This window comes from Schistocerca nitens, chromosome 3 (assembly GCF_023898315.1).
Source record: "Schistocerca nitens isolate TAMUIC-IGC-003100 chromosome 3, iqSchNite1.1, whole genome shotgun sequence".
In the NCBI taxonomy this organism is placed as follows: domain Eukaryota; kingdom Metazoa; phylum Arthropoda; class Insecta; order Orthoptera; family Acrididae; genus Schistocerca; species Schistocerca nitens.
The window spans coordinates 791524555-791544665 of record NC_064616.1 but is presented as its reverse complement, the minus strand read 5'-3'; the positions used below and the strand labels follow the sequence as shown (position 1 = coordinate 791544665).

General features: G+C 36.3%; 1 protein-coding gene across 2 annotated transcripts in view; it reads right to left on the bottom strand.

Annotated features, from left to right (window-relative positions):
* The window catches only part of LOC126248809 (disks large-associated protein 2-like), a 95505-nt gene that overhangs the window by 48219 nt on the left and 27175 nt on the right, over positions 1-20111 (bottom strand). The window contains exons 2-3 of one of the 2 annotated variants that reach the window (XM_049950211.1): positions 18815-18904; positions 17114-17313 (exon numbers count right to left, since the gene is read on the bottom strand). In XM_049950211.1, coding sequence (XP_049806168.1) covers positions 17114-17313; positions 18815-18872 — 258 coding nt within the window. In that variant the 5' untranslated portion in view covers positions 18873-18904. The remainder of the gene's footprint in view (positions 1-17113; positions 17314-18814; positions 18905-20111) is intronic. The other variant, XM_049950212.1, reaches the window with a different exon arrangement.

The following is a 20111-nucleotide window of genomic DNA, read 5'->3' as shown; positions in this document are numbered from 1 at the left end:
ACTTTTGAATTTTTATATTACAAGGAGGGATAGAAAGATTCTCTCACTGTTAGAGATTTTTTTCAACATATTTCACAGGACTACTGTGATAATTTTGGGAGAGATCTAGTTTTGTAGAAACCAGGCTTTGCTTAACTTTACCTCTGAAACATCGAGACATATCATCAAAGGTGCAGAATTTATGTGGGCGATGACAGAATGCTAATGCATACTGTGCCGTATAAGGCACATAATACCAGTATTTGGCTAAGAATATTAAATAAAAATGATGATTTTTTTAACAACAATTTGCAATTCAGAGTTGAATTTTCTACAGCCACTATTTTATAATAGCACATCCAGGCCAGGCTGCCTTCAAAGCATGGCATGGGCAACATAGTTATCTGACACTGTTCTACACAAAAAATATACAGGGTGTTTATAACTAAACTTTGACTACTTGAGAGGCTCCCATGAAAAATGAGGGACTATAGGACAATGAAACTTTGTGATAGCATCTGTACGGACACGGAGAAGAGAGATAACGAATAAAGTATTAAAAAATTAATTTACACATGACGGGGTAACAACTGTTAATAGTATAAAATGTTTACATTCTGGGTTACAAACATTGCCCAATGTGACGGCCATCTGCATCCACCTGCAACCATACTAGAGATACAATTTCAGAATTATTCGTAGCATTTCTGAATGGTGGACGATGGAGCGTTCAGCTGACGTGACACAGCTCATGCGATACTCCAAGATTGCACTTTACATCCAGCATTCTCAGCCATGGCTACAGTAACTTCAACCATTTGTGGTGCAATTGGCCACTGCTTTCTCCCAAGAGCAATTCCCAAATTGCCTGGTAATTCTAACTTCCAAATCATGTTCAACCGCACTGTGGAAAGAGGACCTCTCCATATTCCTTTAATGCATTTACTTACAAATAGCATCTGTACTATTGCTGTTTTGCTAATACCACTTTTAGGAGTAAAGCCCTGCTCACCTTGTCCAGACATGACATTGATTGGCTGAAACTAATTCACACTGGCACTTGTCTATTAACCCTATCTTGCTGTACCAGTAGCTGCACCTTACCAGCAAGCCATGACACACTACTAACACTGCAAATCCTGCAGTATACAATCTGAACATCATTCCTATGAAGTTGATTATCCTTAAAGTAAACAGTTTTCTTTATACACTGGCTCAAGAAGCTGAAGTTAAATTATAACCACCCTGTATATTTTTATTTTTTTCTGCAGAAGATTTAATTAAAATTACTTTAATTCAAGCTCATTTTTAATTGAGTCTGTTACCTTCCATTTTCTGCTTTTATTAAGGAATGTATCTGTGATTTATATTCTGTTGTCTACAAATTCCACTACAGTTATTTCAGCTAGCACAAAATCAGAAAATTTTAGCAAAAAAGTAATCCATTTTTTTAACGTGTGTTTCAAAATCACCCATTATCATCCCTTACGTTAAACTGTTTATTAGGCCAAGAAGTTTTCACCTTTTGGGCCAGGGTGTGAGAATGCTTGAATGCAAAAACTTTGATGGCTCAAAAGCTCGTGTTTATTCTTAAAATAATTCTTCTTTATTTGGATTCCTTTAATATTAATACTTTATTTATTAATTTTCTGGTTATTAATAAAACTTACAACTTAATATTATTTATCTGACAAAGGAAATTCTCATATTTGCAGAACTGTTTAATTACCTTCCATATTGGTACCTCCTATGCAATGAGCAGCTTATTTCATTTTTTGTTCAGTTTCCAGACCAAGTAGCCAATCTTTGGTTCTTGAAATCTGCATTACACATGATGGACATACTGACATCTATAAAACTAAATTTTCTTTCAAGTAGATTTGGTACTAAAATGATAATGCAAGTAGCTGGGTATGCAATATTTTAAAACAACTGCAGAAGTTCTTCAGTCTTCCATCTATAAACTTTTTATTGAGTGCTGTAAACTGTCCAGTACAACAATTTTTGTGGGGAAAGAAGTGAAGCTACTTCACCTATGTTTTGTTAAAAGTCAAGTCCTCACAGGATGCCGCAGCCTTCTTTTCTGTGAAGTCAAGTGTAAAGTCACCAACGTATCAGGAACAGTATCACTCACTAGCATAAAAGAGACAGCACAGTTTAGCATTTACTAGTAGCTACAACACATAATACTATCCGTTGGGTAAGTGTGGTACTGCCTGCAGACAAAGCTCTACAGCTCTTCCAGTTTGTTGTAACCAAGTCAAAGTACCTACATGAATGGAGTAGTTATTAACATTACGTGAACAACTAAGTGAAGCTAACAAAATTTCATTTAAGCATTGAGATTTTCAGGAGAGAGATCAAAAACAATCTGATGAAGACAAAGTACTACACTGTACCAATGAACAAAGTCACTTACAAAGAGCCTCACAACTGAAGAAAGCCCAAGTATAGATTGGTTCTAGTCTTTTCTGGTCCTGTCATGACTGACTGCACCAACGCTGATTAAAAGTTTACTGCAGTTAAGTCAGCATGTAACCCTAGTCAATGCAAAATTCCACTTCATCAACATCGGTTAAATGAGGGAGTTGAAAATGGTTCAAATGGCTCTACGCACTATGGCACTTAGAACTACTTAAACCTAACTAACCTAAGGACATAACACAGATCCATGCCCGAGGCAGGATTCGAACCTGCAACCATAGCAGCAGCGTGGTTTCGGACTGAAGTGCCTCGAACTGCTCGGCCACAGCGGCCGGTGAGGGAGATAATCGCAATTAAAATAATGTAAGTTGATGGTGCATTTGGACGTTTTAGATGGCATAGATGATGAAATATTATACCTTTACCACAAAGCATCACCGCAACTGTACTGGAGTAGTTGTCAAAAGAGGAAATTCTCTCAAAGATTATGGTGACAAGAAATTTGAAGCAAGATTTCGTCTTTCAAAACAGTGTTATGGTTACTAGGCCAAATCAACGAAAGCTTGGAATTGCCTACTAATCTAAATAACCCTTCACCTCCCATGAACAGAGTTCTAAAGACATTAAGGGCATATCCAACGGATGCATTTAATATAGTTATTGAAAACTGTTTTGTCCACATCAAGTCCGCCCTATAGATTTGCACTATGCAATATTGCTGGTATCACACTCAGGGATGCAGGTTCTGTGCAGCACGAAACCTATGAAATGGCATGCCATATGCACAAAGAGGTTAGTCAGATGTTGTTGAGGAAGCCGTGAGAAGGTGCAGGACGCACTTGTGCTGGCAGTTGCTCTGTGCAGCAGCATCCAGAAGTAGCAAGATACAGCCGCAAAGTGGACACTGTGTTCAGTCTCAGTACATTTTCATTTCAACCAGGATGAGTGTGTGTGCGTCCTTGTCATCCAGCAGGACTTTGTTGCAGATACGTACAAACAATAACTTGGTGAGCTGCACTTGGGAACTGTGTGGACTTGTGATGACACGCTAACTTTGTTAAACATATACTCAGGGTGTTGATTGCAGCAGTTCAAAATTTCACAAACAACTTCAAACAGTAACTGTGGTGTGGTGATGGATCAGGAACCTTTCGCTTAACCGTCAAGCATTTGAGCTCAACAAAGGAGAAGCTGTTATTACCATATTGTGACCAAAGTAATTTTCTCAAAGACTTTTTCCTTATCATCCAACTGCATGAGGGGAAGGGTGTGGGTGTGTGTGTGTGTGTGTGTGTGTGTGTGTGTGTGTGTGTGTGTGTGTGAAGCTTGTTAAATTAATGGCACTTCTCTGTGTGTTCTAGAAGCCTGCTTATTTTGCCTTCCGTGTGATCGTGGGTTTGACTGTGATGACAGGTGACTGGGTAGGCTTGGCCATTCTGTGTCCGGCCCAAGGGAATGGGAATTATTGTTGGCCATTTTGAGAATCTCCTAACAAGATCTTGTTAACTACAGGGCTATTACAAATGATTGAAGCGATTTCATAAATTCACTGTAGCTCCATTCATTGACATATGGTCACGACACACTACAGATACATAGAAAAACTCAAAGTTTTGTTCGGCTGAAGCCGCTCTTCAGGTTTCTGCCGCCAGAGCGCTCGAGAGCGCAGTGAGACAAAATGGCGACAGGAGCCGAGAAAGCGTATGTCGTGCTTGAAATGCACTCACATCAGTCAGTCATAACAGTACAACGACACTTTAGGACGAAGTTCAACAAAGATCCACCAACTGCTAACTCCATTCGGCAATGGTATGCGCAGTTTAAAGCTTCTGGATGCCTCTGTAAGGGGAAATCAACGGGTCGGCCTGCAGTGAGTGAAGAAACGGTTGAACGCATGCTGGCAAGTTTCACGCGTAGCCCACGGAAGTCGACGAATAAAGCAAGCAGGAAGCTAAACGTACCACAGCAAACGGTTTGGAAAATCTTACGGAAAAGGCTAAAGCAGAAGCCTTACCGTTTACAATTGCTACAAGCCCTGACACCCGATGACAAAGTCAAACGCTTTGAATTTTCGGCGCAGTTGCAACAGCTCATGGAAGAGGATGCGTTCAGTGCGAAACTTTTTTTCAGTGATGAAGCAACATTTTTTCTTAATGGTGAAGTGAACAGACACAATGTGCGAATCTGGGCGGTAGAGAATCCTCACGCATTCGTGCAGCAAATTCGCAATTCACCAAAAGTGAACGTGTTTTGTGCAATCTCACGGTTTAAAGTTTATGGCCCCTTTTTCTTCTGCGAAAAAAACGTTACAGGACACGTGTATCTGGACATGCTGGAAAATTGGCTCATGCCACAACTGGAGACCGACAGCACCGACTTCATCTTTGAACAAGATGGTGCTCCACCGCACTTCCATCATGATGTTCGGCATTTCTTAAACAGGAGATTGGAAAACCGATGGATCGGTCGTGGTGGAGATCATGATCAGCAATTCATGTCATGGCCTCCACGCTCTCCCGACTTGACCCCATGCGATTTCTTTCTGTGGGGTTATGTGAAAGATTCAGTGTTTAAACCTCCTCTACCAAGAAACGTGCCAGAACTGCGAACTCGCATCAACGATGCTTTCGAACTCATTGATGGGGACATGCTGCGCTGAGTGTGGGAGGAACTTTATTATCGGCTTGATGTCTGCCGAATCACTAAACGGGCACATATCGAACATTTGTGAATGCCTAAAAAAACTTTGAGTTTTTGTATGTGTGTGCAAAGCATTGTGAAAATATCTCAAATAATAAAGTTATTGTAGAGCTGTGAAATCGCTTCAATCATTTGTAATAACCCTGTAGTTTCTTTAGGCAACCAGTGTTGGTTAGGCTACCCTTGTTTATTGAATATCCTTTTAAGATTACAGTTGTCCCTTTAAAATTTAGTCCACTGCCAGATTTTATTGAAAGTTTTTTTAATTGTTAAATTGAAATGATTGAAGCCGTTGTAAAATTGCAGTAGAAATTAGGCAGCTTTGTGTTTGTAGCAAGTAAGAAGGAATTTTTTAAAAAAATCTGTCATGAACGGATTTTGTAATAAATTTTTGTTTTGAAAATTTTGTTCCAGCACCTTTCTTCAATGGAACGATGTTTCCTAATCTTTACAAACAGAGTAGCCATTTAAAAATGGTACTAATGTACATAGGACAACACCGCAAAGAATTATCACTGATTTATCGGTTATCATAGCACCAATGTCTCCACAATACATAAAGCTTCTTCCTGAGCAGAATTACAGTCTGATGTATGGTTTCAGTGCACTGGATGATTTCCTGAAGTCACTGGTACAGCAGATTATACTCTCAGAAGTATTCAATCTTCTGCGAGATATAACACAGAACAGGAAATCTTATTTTTCATTTTCCTACCACATCATCAGGGACCACAATTTAATAATATGGGATATTGTTGCTCGACAGCCTGGCTCTGTGGAATAATTAAAATCTTGTCACTACTTAATTTAATAACCTGTTACATTATTATGCCACCACACACACACACCAACATTCAGTGCAATAAACGAAATCAAATTATTTATAAGTTGTGGGAATGGTTGATTCCACTTCATGTACACATTTTATAAATGATTAATACTATTTGTATTAAATACACTTAATACACCATAGAACATTTACACAGTGAAACATGAAACTGTGCATTTTTTGCATTCTAAAATTCTCATCAAAGCCTACCAGTTCTAAAAATGTATCATTTTGAAATTTCGAGAAATTCGGTGTACTTTTCTTTATCTCCGTACTGCAGTAACAATAGCCACACTACAATAACAAACTGGGAAGTGCATGTAAGTACCACAGACAGCAATTATTATCTTTGAATGTACAATAACCACTTTCCTTTGTAACACAGTGAGTTACTGCAGTCAAATTCCCAGTTAACTGAATGCATTTTGCTAACCAGTGTTAATCACTGGTGCAACACAGAGAGAATTTATTGGTGATTAAGCTTTAGCAGTGATCACGGAACTCTCAGTTATCTTGCTTTTTAATCAATGTTCGTGCAGTTGGCCCAGAGTGCTATTCAATGCAAAACAAGAAAGAAGTTTAGACTTTTTTTCATTGTTTAATATTTGGAAAAAATTCACAAAATGAACAACAAAGACAATATACATAAGATATGAACCAAGAAAGTTTTACACACAGTTATGTACTTTGAAAGCAAGTACATACTGTAGCAATGTGAGGAACTTTGAAGTAACTGAAATCTGTGTGGCACTCCACTGCATAGTGAACAACACTCTGTAAATTTACAGGTCCATATCTGAAATGTTTTCTCTCTATTTGGTCTTTGTAAACCTAAAGTCAACGGTTTAATACAACGGATGCATCACACCAATCCTGATCAGTTACCACTATGACAAATTACCATATCACACCTAGTGCATTACAGGCACACAGGGTCATTCCACGTCAAAACACGCAATAATTCGAGGATTTGTAACCCTCTATCTACGATTTTCACAGAACTTTGCACATTTGCTTTTACTTATTACATGGGAACTTCTGCAAAATCTTTTTGGTCTCAGACTACAACTTTATTTTGTAACAGATTTTAAATGTAGTGATATTCTGATAACTGGGCTCTGCGTTAGTGTCAAAGAAAAATGGTACTTATCTGCATAAATGCCCATAACTCAGGTGTTTATGAAGCTTTTGATTTCGATTTTTTTTTTTTTTCCAGAAGTAAGGCATACAGTTAACAGATATCCATTTATTGAAGCAGTAAAGTTACAAAGAAAATTTTTAAAAAATATTAGTGTTAATTTTCAATTTCACAAAAACTGTGACTGTGTGAAAAAATGTTTATATCACATTTCTCCAACTTGCTGGGAACCTGATTTTGGTCTTAAATAATCCCCTAAATTCTAACTTTTCTAATAAAATAAAAATTTTATGACACATATCTGAAATCAAAATACATTTTGCTATGATGGAAAAGGGTCATTTTAGGTAAGTTCATCCACTCACTGTCTCACTGCCTCAGATGCATGGGTATCAAATTAGCATATTTAAGTATAACTCATTCCAGGCAGGCATGTTGACTTTAAGTTTGAAAATTTATTTCCTTTCATTCGACTAATTCAGTAATTTTTTAAACACTATAATAGATATGATTTGTGTGTTCAGCCAGTCACCTGCTCACAGTGATAAAATAGTGCTCTTAGACAGCAGTAGCTTGTTTGAAAGCTTTCTAGGCATGGAAACAATGCAACAATTGCTGAAATTTACTGTTGAGAATAACTGGCATGAAACAGTCTATTTGGCCTCAGTTGCTCTTTGACTTTCTATGAGACAGATCATATCTGTTTGTGGTGTGGACCTAACATTCCACTTGTATAAATTATGTTTTACATGCATTAATACTCAGTTAATTGCAATTGAAAATTAATTCATTCACTGTTTAAAAATTACTAAAAACACCATGTCATTTGACAACCTATACCTTAGTAAATACTCTGCAAAAAATAGAAGAGCTGAGTGAAGACAAATGAGATTTGATATTGCTGTGGTCCAACACAAGCTTTCCACAAAATCAAGTAAGTGCAGCTGTATGTGGACATCACAGATACTATTACTTAAAAGTTTTTGAAGGTCATGAAAGAACTTCTGATCCTTTCTAAAAACACAAACAGTTAAAAAATCTTTGAGGTCAATTTGCTTGTCTGTCTAAAAAGCACTGAAAGAGTCTAAGGAAAACCAGGCCAAAAACTGTGCACAGCATGTCATAAGATTTGTGACCAGAAAACTGACATCACTGATAGAAATCAAACTATGCAGATGACCCGGAGGTGAAATTTCACAAATCAGTACTAAGAAAGTGTTCAGAGTGCAAATAAAACTTTACATGATTTGGGGTGCTCTGCCTTAAAACTTCACTCCATTCCAAATGACAGCAAGGTTTCATATGGCAAAAAGAAGCTAGAAAAAGTGAAGCACATTTTGAAAAGAAAAGTGTGCCAGGCTTGCAGTTTGGAAGATTCTGATCGTAGAGAAGAAAAATTTGACGATGACATTGTTAATAAAGCCGAAGATTTTGATGCCAATATATTGTTAATAATAGAAAAAGTGCCTAGCGTAAGTGAGCCTGAAAAAGTGCAATTTCAACTTTCGCTCCACCCTCTTGGTCAAAATAAAACAATTTTGGAATTCAATGTTAGTGAGTATGTGGTTCGACAAGCAAGGAAATTGAAAACAGAAATTGGTATTTTATCAATTCCTGAACCAAAAAGGGGGCCAGTTACTCCTGATGAAGTGGTAAACACTGTCATTGATTTCTACCAAAATGATGAATATTGTCACGTAGAAGGTGTATTCAGCACTTGCACATACAAGAGTGCAGAGCGAACTGCCTCTGGCCAGAACACTTACAGTATATATACAGCTGCAGAACATTCCAGTACAATGATTCTTGATATTTGTGGATACTTCTAGAATGTCCTCGAACTGAATATAGAAATTAAAATTTCACAGTTCAGGTGAGTTTTGAACTCTCAACCCTCCATGCAACACTAGTATCATAACTGCTACACCACAGTGACAGTGCTACTCAGCTTCTTCTGCGACAATATAGTCAAATGCTACCAAGCGCAAAAGAAAAAGTTACCGTTCAGAAGAATGTGTATATGCAAGAAAGACTCCTCCCTTGCAACTTAAGAGAACTGTACTCTCGTTTTAAATGAGAGAATCTGAACATTAACTTCGGTCTTTCTAAATTTTGTTCGTCAAGACCAAAGTGGTATTTTACCCGGTGCTGCCAGCACTCATTCTGTGTGTGTGTGTGTGTGTGTGTGTGTGTGTGTGTGTGTGTGTGTGTGTGTGTGTGTGTGCCACCAAAATTTAAAACTGCCTTTGGATGCAGAACACATTGAAGAAACATACAAAGAACTTATGAAACTTCTTGTATGTGACTCTGAAAACTACCACTGCATGCTTAACCACTGTGATAATTGTCCCAGTGATGGCAAACTGTCAGAACTATTAAAACAGAAATTCTCTTACAAATATGCTGATGAGGAAATTGAGTTCAGCCAGTGGATAAACACAGATCATCGGGCAGAATTGGTAAAGCAGTCTGCAACTGTTTGTGAATACATAGACTTGTTGGTAACAAAATTACAGGCACTTAAACCACACTCATTTATATCCAAGTGTCAGTCAAAATCATTGAAAAAATTGAAAGAAAATCTAGCTTTGGATAAAGCAATTCTGTTAATGGATTTTGCTGAAAACTACAGTTTTGCAATTCAGAGTTACAACTGGACAAGAAGCAGCTGTACAACCCATCCTGTGTGTGTTTATGCAGTAAATGAAGAATGTAAATTGGTCATAGTGAATCCATTGCTTTGTAAGTGATGATATGGAAGATGATGCAGGATTTGTAAATGCTGTCCAGAAAAAAATGGTTAAGTAGCTGGCAGAGCATTACCTCCAAGTGAAGAAAGTGCATCATTTCACTGATGAATGAGTTGCTCAATATAAGAATAGAAAAGATTTAAAAATTTGTGTGAGCACGAAAACAATTTTTCTATTGATGCTGAGTATTCCTTTTTCGCTACTAACCACAGTAAATCTGTGTTCAATGGTTTGGGAGGAACTATAAAACATATATTGAAAAGAGCTAGTCTTCAACTAGTTGATGGACAAATAACAACTGCATCTGGTGTTTGATTTCTGCAAAGCTAATATTTACTTTTTTTCACTTCTTAGAGAACTCAATATAGATTTCCTATGCAAGAACCTCAAGAATAGATTTTTGACAACCTGCACAATACCTGGTACCAGGAATTTTCACAATTACATACCACTTTCTTGTGATTCTTTAGAGACTAGAAGAGTAAGTCCTCTGAAAAGCTTTCCATGATTTTCTCATTCAATGAAAATGCCCCCACAATGGACATGCACTAGTCTTCAACAAAATTCTTTTGTAGCAGCTGTATATGATGACAGGTGGTACTTTTCCTTCATCAGAAATGTCTAAGATGGAGACATTTAACTACTTTTTCTCCACCCACCTGGACCAGCAGTATCATTCTTTTGGCCTGAGAGACAGAAGACTCTTGTTTTGTGCCTTTGTAAAACATTTTATGTGCTGTTGGTGTATATAAATCAACATCATTGGGCAGAATGTATTACCGTAATGAAAAAGATATGAAGTTAACAGAATATAATTTGTCACAGTGGATTAAAAACAGCGATAATCTTAAGAAGTTTCATTGATAGCGTAAGAGATCTTCATTGCTGAACATGTACATTTTAAAACGTTAGTGTGGCTAGAATAATTTTTTAAAAGTGCTAATTTGACACCCTAAGTAAAGTTAATCCATGAACTGAAAATGTTTCAATTACATTTATAACTTTTGGTTCCATACTTTCATGAGGCAGCCTTACTATATGTTGTCGGTTTACATAATTGACGTGAATGATCGTCTGAGCAATGATGTGATTATGTTAAATGAACGTCCAATATCTATCAAAACTCAGGGCTCTTTTTAAAAATACTACAAGAGTTGTAATAAAACTAAATCTTTTATCAGCTGCCAGTATTTTACATATTTAAAAATCATTGTTTGAACCACAACAGCTCAAGTTAATTTTCTATATTCCCATAAATCAAGAATAGTAATCTTTATTAAAAAATGAAGATACATCCCTTCTGTGACCTCTAGGAACTATGACAGTAATGTCTTGAAAATGATATACTTTCTGTGATTATTATTACTATTTCTTTCTTTTCTCAGACGTTATGTCTGGTCAAAAATGGAAAGTGACGCGGACCTTGATCAAGCGTGACTTCCTTTTAACTGTACGGTATATGTTACATTGCATTTAGGAACTTTCGGGTAATTGAACATGTATCAATAATTACGGTTTTCTGTAGCTGTATATACATGTTTGGATGTAGCTGTATTGCATTGATGTACTGGTGGATATTGTGTGGTATGACTCCTGTAGTTGATAGTATAATTGGAATAATGTCAACTTTATCCTGATGCCACATGTCCTTGACTTCCTCAGACAGTTGGATGTATTTTTCAATTTTTCTCATGTTTTCTTTTGTATATTTGTTGTATTGGGTATGGATATTTCGATTAGTTGTGTTAATTTCTTCTTTTTATTGGTGAGTATGATGTCAGGTTTGTTATGTGGTGGTGTTTTATCTGTTATACTGGTTCTGTTCCAGTATAATTTGTATTCATCATTCTCCAGTACATTTTGTGGTGCATACTTGTATTTGTGAATGTGTTGTTTTATTAGTTTATGTTGTAAGGCAAGCTGTTGATGTATTATTTTTGCTACATTGTCATGTCTTCTGGGTTATTCTGTATTTGCTAGTATTGTACATCCGCTTGTGATGTGATCTACTGTTTCTATTTGTTGTTTGCAAAGTCTGCATTTATCTGTTGTGGTATTGGGATCTTTAATAATATGCTTGCTGTAATATCTGGTGTTTATTGTTTGATCTTGTATTGCAATCACGAATCCTTCCGTCTCACTGTATATATTGCCTTTTCTTAGCCAAGTGTTGGATGCGTCTTGATCGATGTGTGGCTGTGTTAGATGATACGGGTGCTTGCCATGTAGTGTTTTCTTTTTCCGATTTACTTTCTTCGTATCTGTTGATATGTGATCTAAAGGGTTGTGGAGGTGGTTATGAAATTGTAGTGGTGTAGCCGGTGTATTTATATGAGTGATTGCTTTGTGTATTTTGCTAGTTTCTGCTCGTTCTAGAAAGTTTTCTTAAATTGTCTACCTGTCCATAATGTAGGTTTTTTATGTCGATAAATCCCCTTCCTCCTTCCTTTCTGCTTAATGTGAATCTTTCTGTTGCTGAATGTATGTGATGTATTCTATATTTGTTGCATTGTGATCGTGTAAGTGTGTTGAGTGCTTCTAGGTCCGTGTTACTCCATTTCACTACTCCAAATGAGTAGGTCAATATTGGTATAGCATAAGTATTTATAGCTTTTGTCTTGTTTCTTGCTGTCAATTCTGTTTTCAGTATTTTTGTTAGTCTGTCTATATTTTTCTTTTAGTTCTTCTTTAATATTTGTATTATCTATTCCTATTTTTGTCTGTATCCTAGATACTTATAGGCATCTGTTTATTTTTTTGTTTTTTTTTTTTCCTCCATCGCTTCTATGCAGTCGCTGGTCGCTGTGGTTATCCAATATGTAATCTTCTTGTTTAGTGTGTTTTCCCTTGACTATGCTATTTTTCTTACATTTGTCTGTTCCAAAAGCCATATCTGTATCATTGCTGAATACTTCTGTTATCTTTAGTAATTGGTTGAGTTGTTGATTTGTTGCTGCCAATAGTTTTAGATCATCTATGTATAGCAAATGTGTGATTTTGTGTTGGTATGTTCCAATAATATTATATCCATAATTTGTATTATTTCGCATGTTAGATAGTGGATTCAGAGCAAGGCAGAACCAGAAAGGACTTAATGAGTCTCCTTGGTATATTCCACACTTAATCTGTATTGGCTGTGACGTGATATTATTTGAATTTGTTTGGATATTAAGTGTGGTTCTCCAATTTTTCATTACTATGTTTAGGAACTGTATCAATTTAGGGTCTACTTTGTGTATCTCCAATATTTGTAGTAACTGTGAGTGGGGTACACTATCAAAAGCTTTTTGGTGATCAATGTATGCGTAGTGTAGCAACCTTTGTTTAGTTTTAGCTTGATATGTCACCTCTGCATCAATTATCAGTTGCTCTTTACATCCTCGTGTTCCTTTGCAGCAGTCTTTTTGTTCTTCATTTATAATTTTGTTGTGTGTTGTATGTGTCATTAATTTCTGTGTAATGACTAAAGTTAATATTTTGTATATTGTTGGTAGGCATGTTATGGGGCGATATTTTGCTGGTTTTGCTGTGTCTGCTTATCATCATCATCATCATCATCATCATCATCATAGTTGCAGCATTTATGTTTGTAAAAATTTCCATTTTTTCCCCTCAAATTACTTGAAATATGGAGCAATTTTGCACTGACTATTGACATGCAGTAGAAACGTTCCGTGAAAATCTCAAGCAATGGTTGTCAGATATGGATGAACTTTCTTAGAATTATTTTTTAAATCACAAAGTATTGTGATTTCAGATTTGTGCATCCATTTGTAGAAAAAACCATTAATAATTTTATTTTACTACAAAGTATACTGTCTTTGGAATTATTTAAGACCAATTATAAGTTCCCACCAGGCTGGAGGAATGTGTGCACATTTTTCAATGTGTGTACTTTTTACGGAAATTGGAAAGTGATGCATATTAAATTTTTGTATTGTTCTTTGTAACTTAACCACTTAAATAATTACATGTCTGTTAAGTATGTGCTTTTCTTAACTTATGAAAAAAAAATTCCAAATCAAAAGCTTCATAAACACCTGACTTATGGGCATTTATGCTGGTAAGTACAATTTTGCATTGACATTCCTGCAGAGCCCAGTTATCAGAATATCACTGCATTTAAAATTTGATATAAAGTTTTAGTGTGAGAGCAAAAAGATTTTGCAGAAATTCTTACATTATAAATATAGGCAAATGTGCAAAGTTTTATGAAAATCTGAGATGATGGGTGGCATGACCTGCGTGATTTGATGTGGAATGGCCCCAGAATTTCCCAATCTTTCTGAGGGAACTTTTTTTTAAAAAAGACTGAATTGAAGATGTCCTTTGAAAATATGTCAGCAGTTTACTTCCCAAGTTCAAAAACATGTAAACTGAATTTTTAAGAAGCAGTGAAAGTTAAGAAATCACCAGTTCATTAAATCTGGAATATTTTGGATTACTTGCCCTAAGGAACCTAATAAATGGCTTAAAGAAGGGCTGCCTTACAACCAGTGTTCTGACCAGACAAGTGTTTTCATCAATGTGTCAAAATTTGTAACCTAAAATATAACTGAAAATGGAAGATTCATTTAATTCACTGATGTTTACACGTCAATGTTGACAAATTTGGTAACAATGTACACTTGTGTCCAATTTGCAAGCTATTGCATTCTTTTAAAATTAATCAATGAAACATAAAAATCCATGAAGAGAATATGATGTGGTACACCACTATTTCAGTTTCTTTCATGTTTATTCAACTGCCTGAGCTTGGCAAATTCAAGTACAAAATTACAGCAGTTTATGGCTTCCTAATAATGTCTTCCACACACTAATACATCAGCACCGAAACTGCAACTAATATCAAGACGAACTTCCATTAATAGCAAAATATTTTAGAGTGCTGCTACTATTGCATGAACCAGACATTATGTTAAATTTTTTTCCCAGTGTTTCAATGAAAACTACATTTCCTTCAGTAATTTTTGGATAGAACGGATTTAATGTGATGTCTGATAACAGTAATAACATAAAATACATTATATAACAAATATTAGAAGATAAATTATATCCCTTGGTGGTGGTGGTGGTGGTGGTGGTGGTGGTGGTGGGAGCTGGTGTTTTAACTCTTAGTGTTAACTGCTAAGGAGAACAATGTAGTTATTTAAATATGTGATGATTCACACACTGCATACCGAAATTACATCAGCAATAGCCAATCAGGCATACAGGACATAATACAGTTATTACAATAAGGTATATACAAATTGGTTACATGAAAGCCAATAAATGAACAAATAGATATATTACATGATATAAAGTAACTACTATAAACAACATTTTGTCAATATGTGATAAATACATGCACAAGAGAGATAACAAGATTATCAGTTGTGAGAATAGATAGCCATCTGTGGGGATTTACTGCAAATGCATAGATTTTGTGCCACCAAAGACAGCAATTAAACGATGCTAATAGTTCCCAAAGAGACGGCATCATATTGACATGTGCCATACAGTAGAAGACTATTTCAGAGGTGTGGCAGCAACTGGGTGTTAAATACGTACTGGCATGCAGGCCGACATGTAGAATGCATGCCATGCTAGGTATTACAGACTGCAACTAGGTCGCAGTGCATGTGAAAATACTGCTTAAGTGCTGTAGTCTTTTACCATGAAAGCAGCGTGGAAGTGGTGTTTGTGTTTCAACAGAAAACAAATTCAAAGTTGCGACTGATTAGCCATAGAAACAATAACAATAACAAAAAGACATCACAATCATTTGGAAGGATTTATACCAAAATTTATACTCACTAGAAAAATAAACCCCTGTCTATACTGAATGAGCAACAAGACTTCAGAGACAAGTATTTCCATCATTTTTTTTTGAAGACATACTACAAAATGTTCCTGCTTTTCTGTTCCCCTTTTATTCTCTTATTTTTTAATAAATGTTTTCATGATTTTATAAAACTTGGTTCAATATATTTTAAACTCTTGGCTGCTTATGTTTTTACTTTTTATTCATTACTACCTCCATAGGCCTAGTTTTGTGATAATTACTGTGCAGTACCTCCCTTTATGTAACATGAGGATTTTGCTCCAAGTTAACTAAAAAATGCCGTTCCGCTTCGATTTTTATTCCTCTTTTCTTCCTCCAAATAATAATTGTAACTTCATGCTTATTGCTATTTAATGGACTTTATAGTTGTTTAGTCACATTCACAGTATTTTTAAACTGTTGACTGCTTATGCATTTGTTTTACATTTATGACTACTTAGATGGGTCTGATGTATTGTATGGTAGTGATGTTACCTGTATTCCTATACATCTGACATTATGTATGCCTATTTTATGGAATTTCATGGAATATTCATCTGTAAACAACTATATTCACAGGTCATTGTTTTACATTTTCGAGTTTGCCAGTACATATTTAACATCCAGTCACTGTCACTGCTCTGATATCATTTGCTGGATGTCGCATATTGATACACCACAGCCCCATGGGAACCATTGGCGTCACTTAATCGCTGTCTTTGGTGGCATAAAATCTGACAGTTTGCAATAAATCCTCCACAGATGTCCTCACCTCTGATTATGACTGGTTATCTTATCACATATTGAGGAAATGCTGTTTATAGCATTTACTTTATATCACTTAATGTACATCTTTCTTCATTTGTTATTCACTTTCGGGTCATATATATATATATATATATATATATATATATATATACACACACACACTGTTTTACTTGTTGTACACCTCATTAGCTATAGCTGATGTAATTCGGTATGCAGTGGGCAGAGCATCACATATTTAAGCAACAACTGTGTTGCTCTCCTTAGCAGTTGACACTGAGTTACAACACCAGCTTCATTCACCATCACTGCCTGCCGCAATTGTTATAATTTGTTCTTTTAATATTTGTTATATATGATGATTTTATGTTACTGCTATTATCAGACATCCAGCTAAATCCATTCTATATTTAAATTTCAGTATGATGGTCTGAGGATGTTCAAAAACTGACCAAGACTGTTTACCATCAAAATAAATGTTTTTACAGTCAAAATTGTGTCCACATTTAAAATATTTCCTTCACTTACCACATAATAGAAACCAATAATCATCTGACAAATAAAAGTAGCATGTAACTTACAAACTTACAAGGAAAAAACGACAGCTCAATTTCTTTAATTATAATCACTAAATACTGAATGTTAAGTGTCTACCACAGTTTCACCAGTGAGGCAAAACATGACAGTAGTAACAAAAAGCAAGTGCCAGAAATTTAACGTACACACTCTGCATCATCCATGGCTTGCACTGGTGTGCTAAGTCTAGGCTGAACAGATGTTGGTGCTGGGCTGTGATCTCTCGAGCGCAGTCCGTATGCAGATGCCCTCCCGTATCCACTCACAGAGCATGACAAGCCAAGATACGAAGGTTTGCGTACACCACCAGATTCTGCTGCACTTTTTGGAACATTTTTACTTGCACCTGAAATAAAGTTTTCAGATACTAATCAAAACACTGTTACTAATGTAATATCTCAAAGAATTCTTCCAGCAATATTACATGTGGATGATTCACGCCCAAATTTTATATGTCATTTTTCAATTTCTCCTATATCTGTTTCAGAACTGTAAAACTGTATGAATGTATTTAGTCATAATAATCATTAAAAGTGGCATTAAAACAAAGCACATTTTTCATAAATTACTACTCTACAAGTAATCTGCAGCACATGATCGAAGTATCCAGACACCAACCTAAAATAATTCACTTATTGAAGAGACAAGCTACTGATTTTGTAGGATGTGACCTCCATGATTAAGTACTTGGCCATGGCCTTTAGATTACTCAGTAGTAGGTACTTCATAGCAATTAACACTGCCACATATCTGTGCCATGATGAATCTTATTAGAGCAAATAGTGAGTGGAATTTGCAGTTCTATGTAGTGCCTACAGTAAAACTTGCCCCTTCTCACCCTGCCATCCCACAGAAAGGGCACTCATAATGAGGTGGAATGCCAATTCAATAGTTTACATGGATATCATGAGTGCTTACTGAGTGTCAAAGTATTGTTCAGTTGTGCACATGGAGTGCATGGACATGAAGAAACACTTTCTTACTGCATGATATGCAGAGGAGTAATCTGCTGAGAAGACAGTAGTGTGTGTACCACATGATTTGAACTCATTTGAGCTTTAACAAGATATCTGGGATCGTTAGCTTTGCACCACACAACCAACGCAACCAGCGAAATCTAAAAACCTTGCAGTTCTCCAACTGGAACTACAGATGTGAGTGTTGGCTGTCAGATTATAGAATTGGTCAACCCATCTGACACACCAGAGTAATGACAGCAGCTTTACACAGCTATCTGGATACTTCTTATTGCGTAATGCAGCTAACTTAAAGGTTTTTATTTAGTATGCACAAAATCAATAATCATGTAAACATAAAAGGTTAAGTCAAACAATAGCAACTAACAAATGATAGAATCACTTTTTTTTACAAAGTGTTAGCAACTTGATCAGTTAACTAGAATGATATCTAATCCAAACTTGGCAATATCAGTACAGCTAGTGTGTAAATAATAAGCATGCACACATGTGACTTCAATGTTCAATGTAACATGCAAAGGGCAGTGCATCAACAGGTGGGAACAGGGCAGTGAAAATGGATTGAAATGCCAAGCAAGAGAACTTCTCTCAGTATCTGTCTCACCTCTCCTACCAGAAACTATTGCAATCCACTGAAGACTCTGCATTACCATAAATTACTTCTGGCTATTTTAGGCCTCCGATACTCCCCATCCACATAAAATTATTCTATAAAGCAAAACCTAGGTGAGTAAAAAACATCCTTGACCCTTGTACTGACAACGTGCAATAATTTGTTCTGCAATTGTGGAATGTATATGCACACAAGGTGATGTGCGAACAATTACAAGCAAAGAATCATGCGTTTAACGAGTTTTTGACGTCTAATACCTGGATCGGCTCCACCATTACTGTAAATACCCACAGAAGGGTTGTTTATAGAAGCCATGATGCATGACTTCCTCACGTCGACAGGCTTACCTGTATAAAAAAAGTATTTAGCACATTGCAAGGCGAACACCAAAGAAATCACCAAAATCTGCACTGGAGGAGAAATACTCATCAATAATTCTACTTTGATGGAAACAATCTTACGGGTATACTAATAAGAATGGCAATATGTGGGCAGCAATTTTTCCATTAAACATGAAGGCAAAAACATTATGCAGTATCGAGGAGAATCTAACATAAATTATTGCATAGAGTTCAGCCATGTTACTGTATTGATATGAAACTCACCTATTACACTTCTTTCACCTGTCAATTTGCTTATTTAAAGTGGAAATACCCTATTCAAAAGCCAGATAATATTCCTTACTCCATACCAGTTTATTTCTTATGGCAAAGAATCCTCTTTAAAAGCACGCATGCATGCACGCACACGTCATACCATGCCCCATTTAGTAGGGGTGGTTCTCTCTCTCCTCAATATTTTATGTTCAAGATACCAACCAGAAGAATATTTTTTATCATAAATGTCATTTTATACAGTTAATCATTCTACTGGGGTTGTAAACCTTCTTAAAGACAAGGATTATTATACATAATTATACACTGAGGTAAAAAGTCATAGGATAGCGATATGCACAGATACAGATGGCAGTAGTACCCTTTACAAAAGGTACGAAAGGGAAGAACCTTGGCAAAGCTGTCACTTGTACTCAGGTGATTAATGTTTAACAGTTTCCCACGTGATTATCAGCGTGCTACAGGATTTTAAGAGACTTTAACATGAAATGGTAATTGGAGCTAGATGCGTCTGACATTCCATTTCAGAATTCAATATTCTGAGATCTTCAGTGTCAAGAGTGTGCCAAGAATACCAAATTCCAGGCATTATCTCTCACCATGGACAATACAGTGGCTGCCGCCCTTCGCTTAATGACCTAGAGCAGCAGCATTTGCTTAGAGTTTACAATGCTACCAAACAAGCAACACTGCACAAAATAACCACACAAATCAATGTGGGACATATTATGAATGTATCAATTAGGACAGTGGAGCAAAATTTGGTGTTAATGGGCTATAGCAGCAGATGATCGATGTGAGTACCTTTCCTAACAGCACAAGATCGTCTGCAGTACCTCTCCTGGGCTCGTGACCATATCGTTGGACGCTAGATGACTGGGAAACTGTTGCCTGGTCAGATGAGTCCCAATTTCAGTTGGTAAGAGTTGATGGTAGGGTT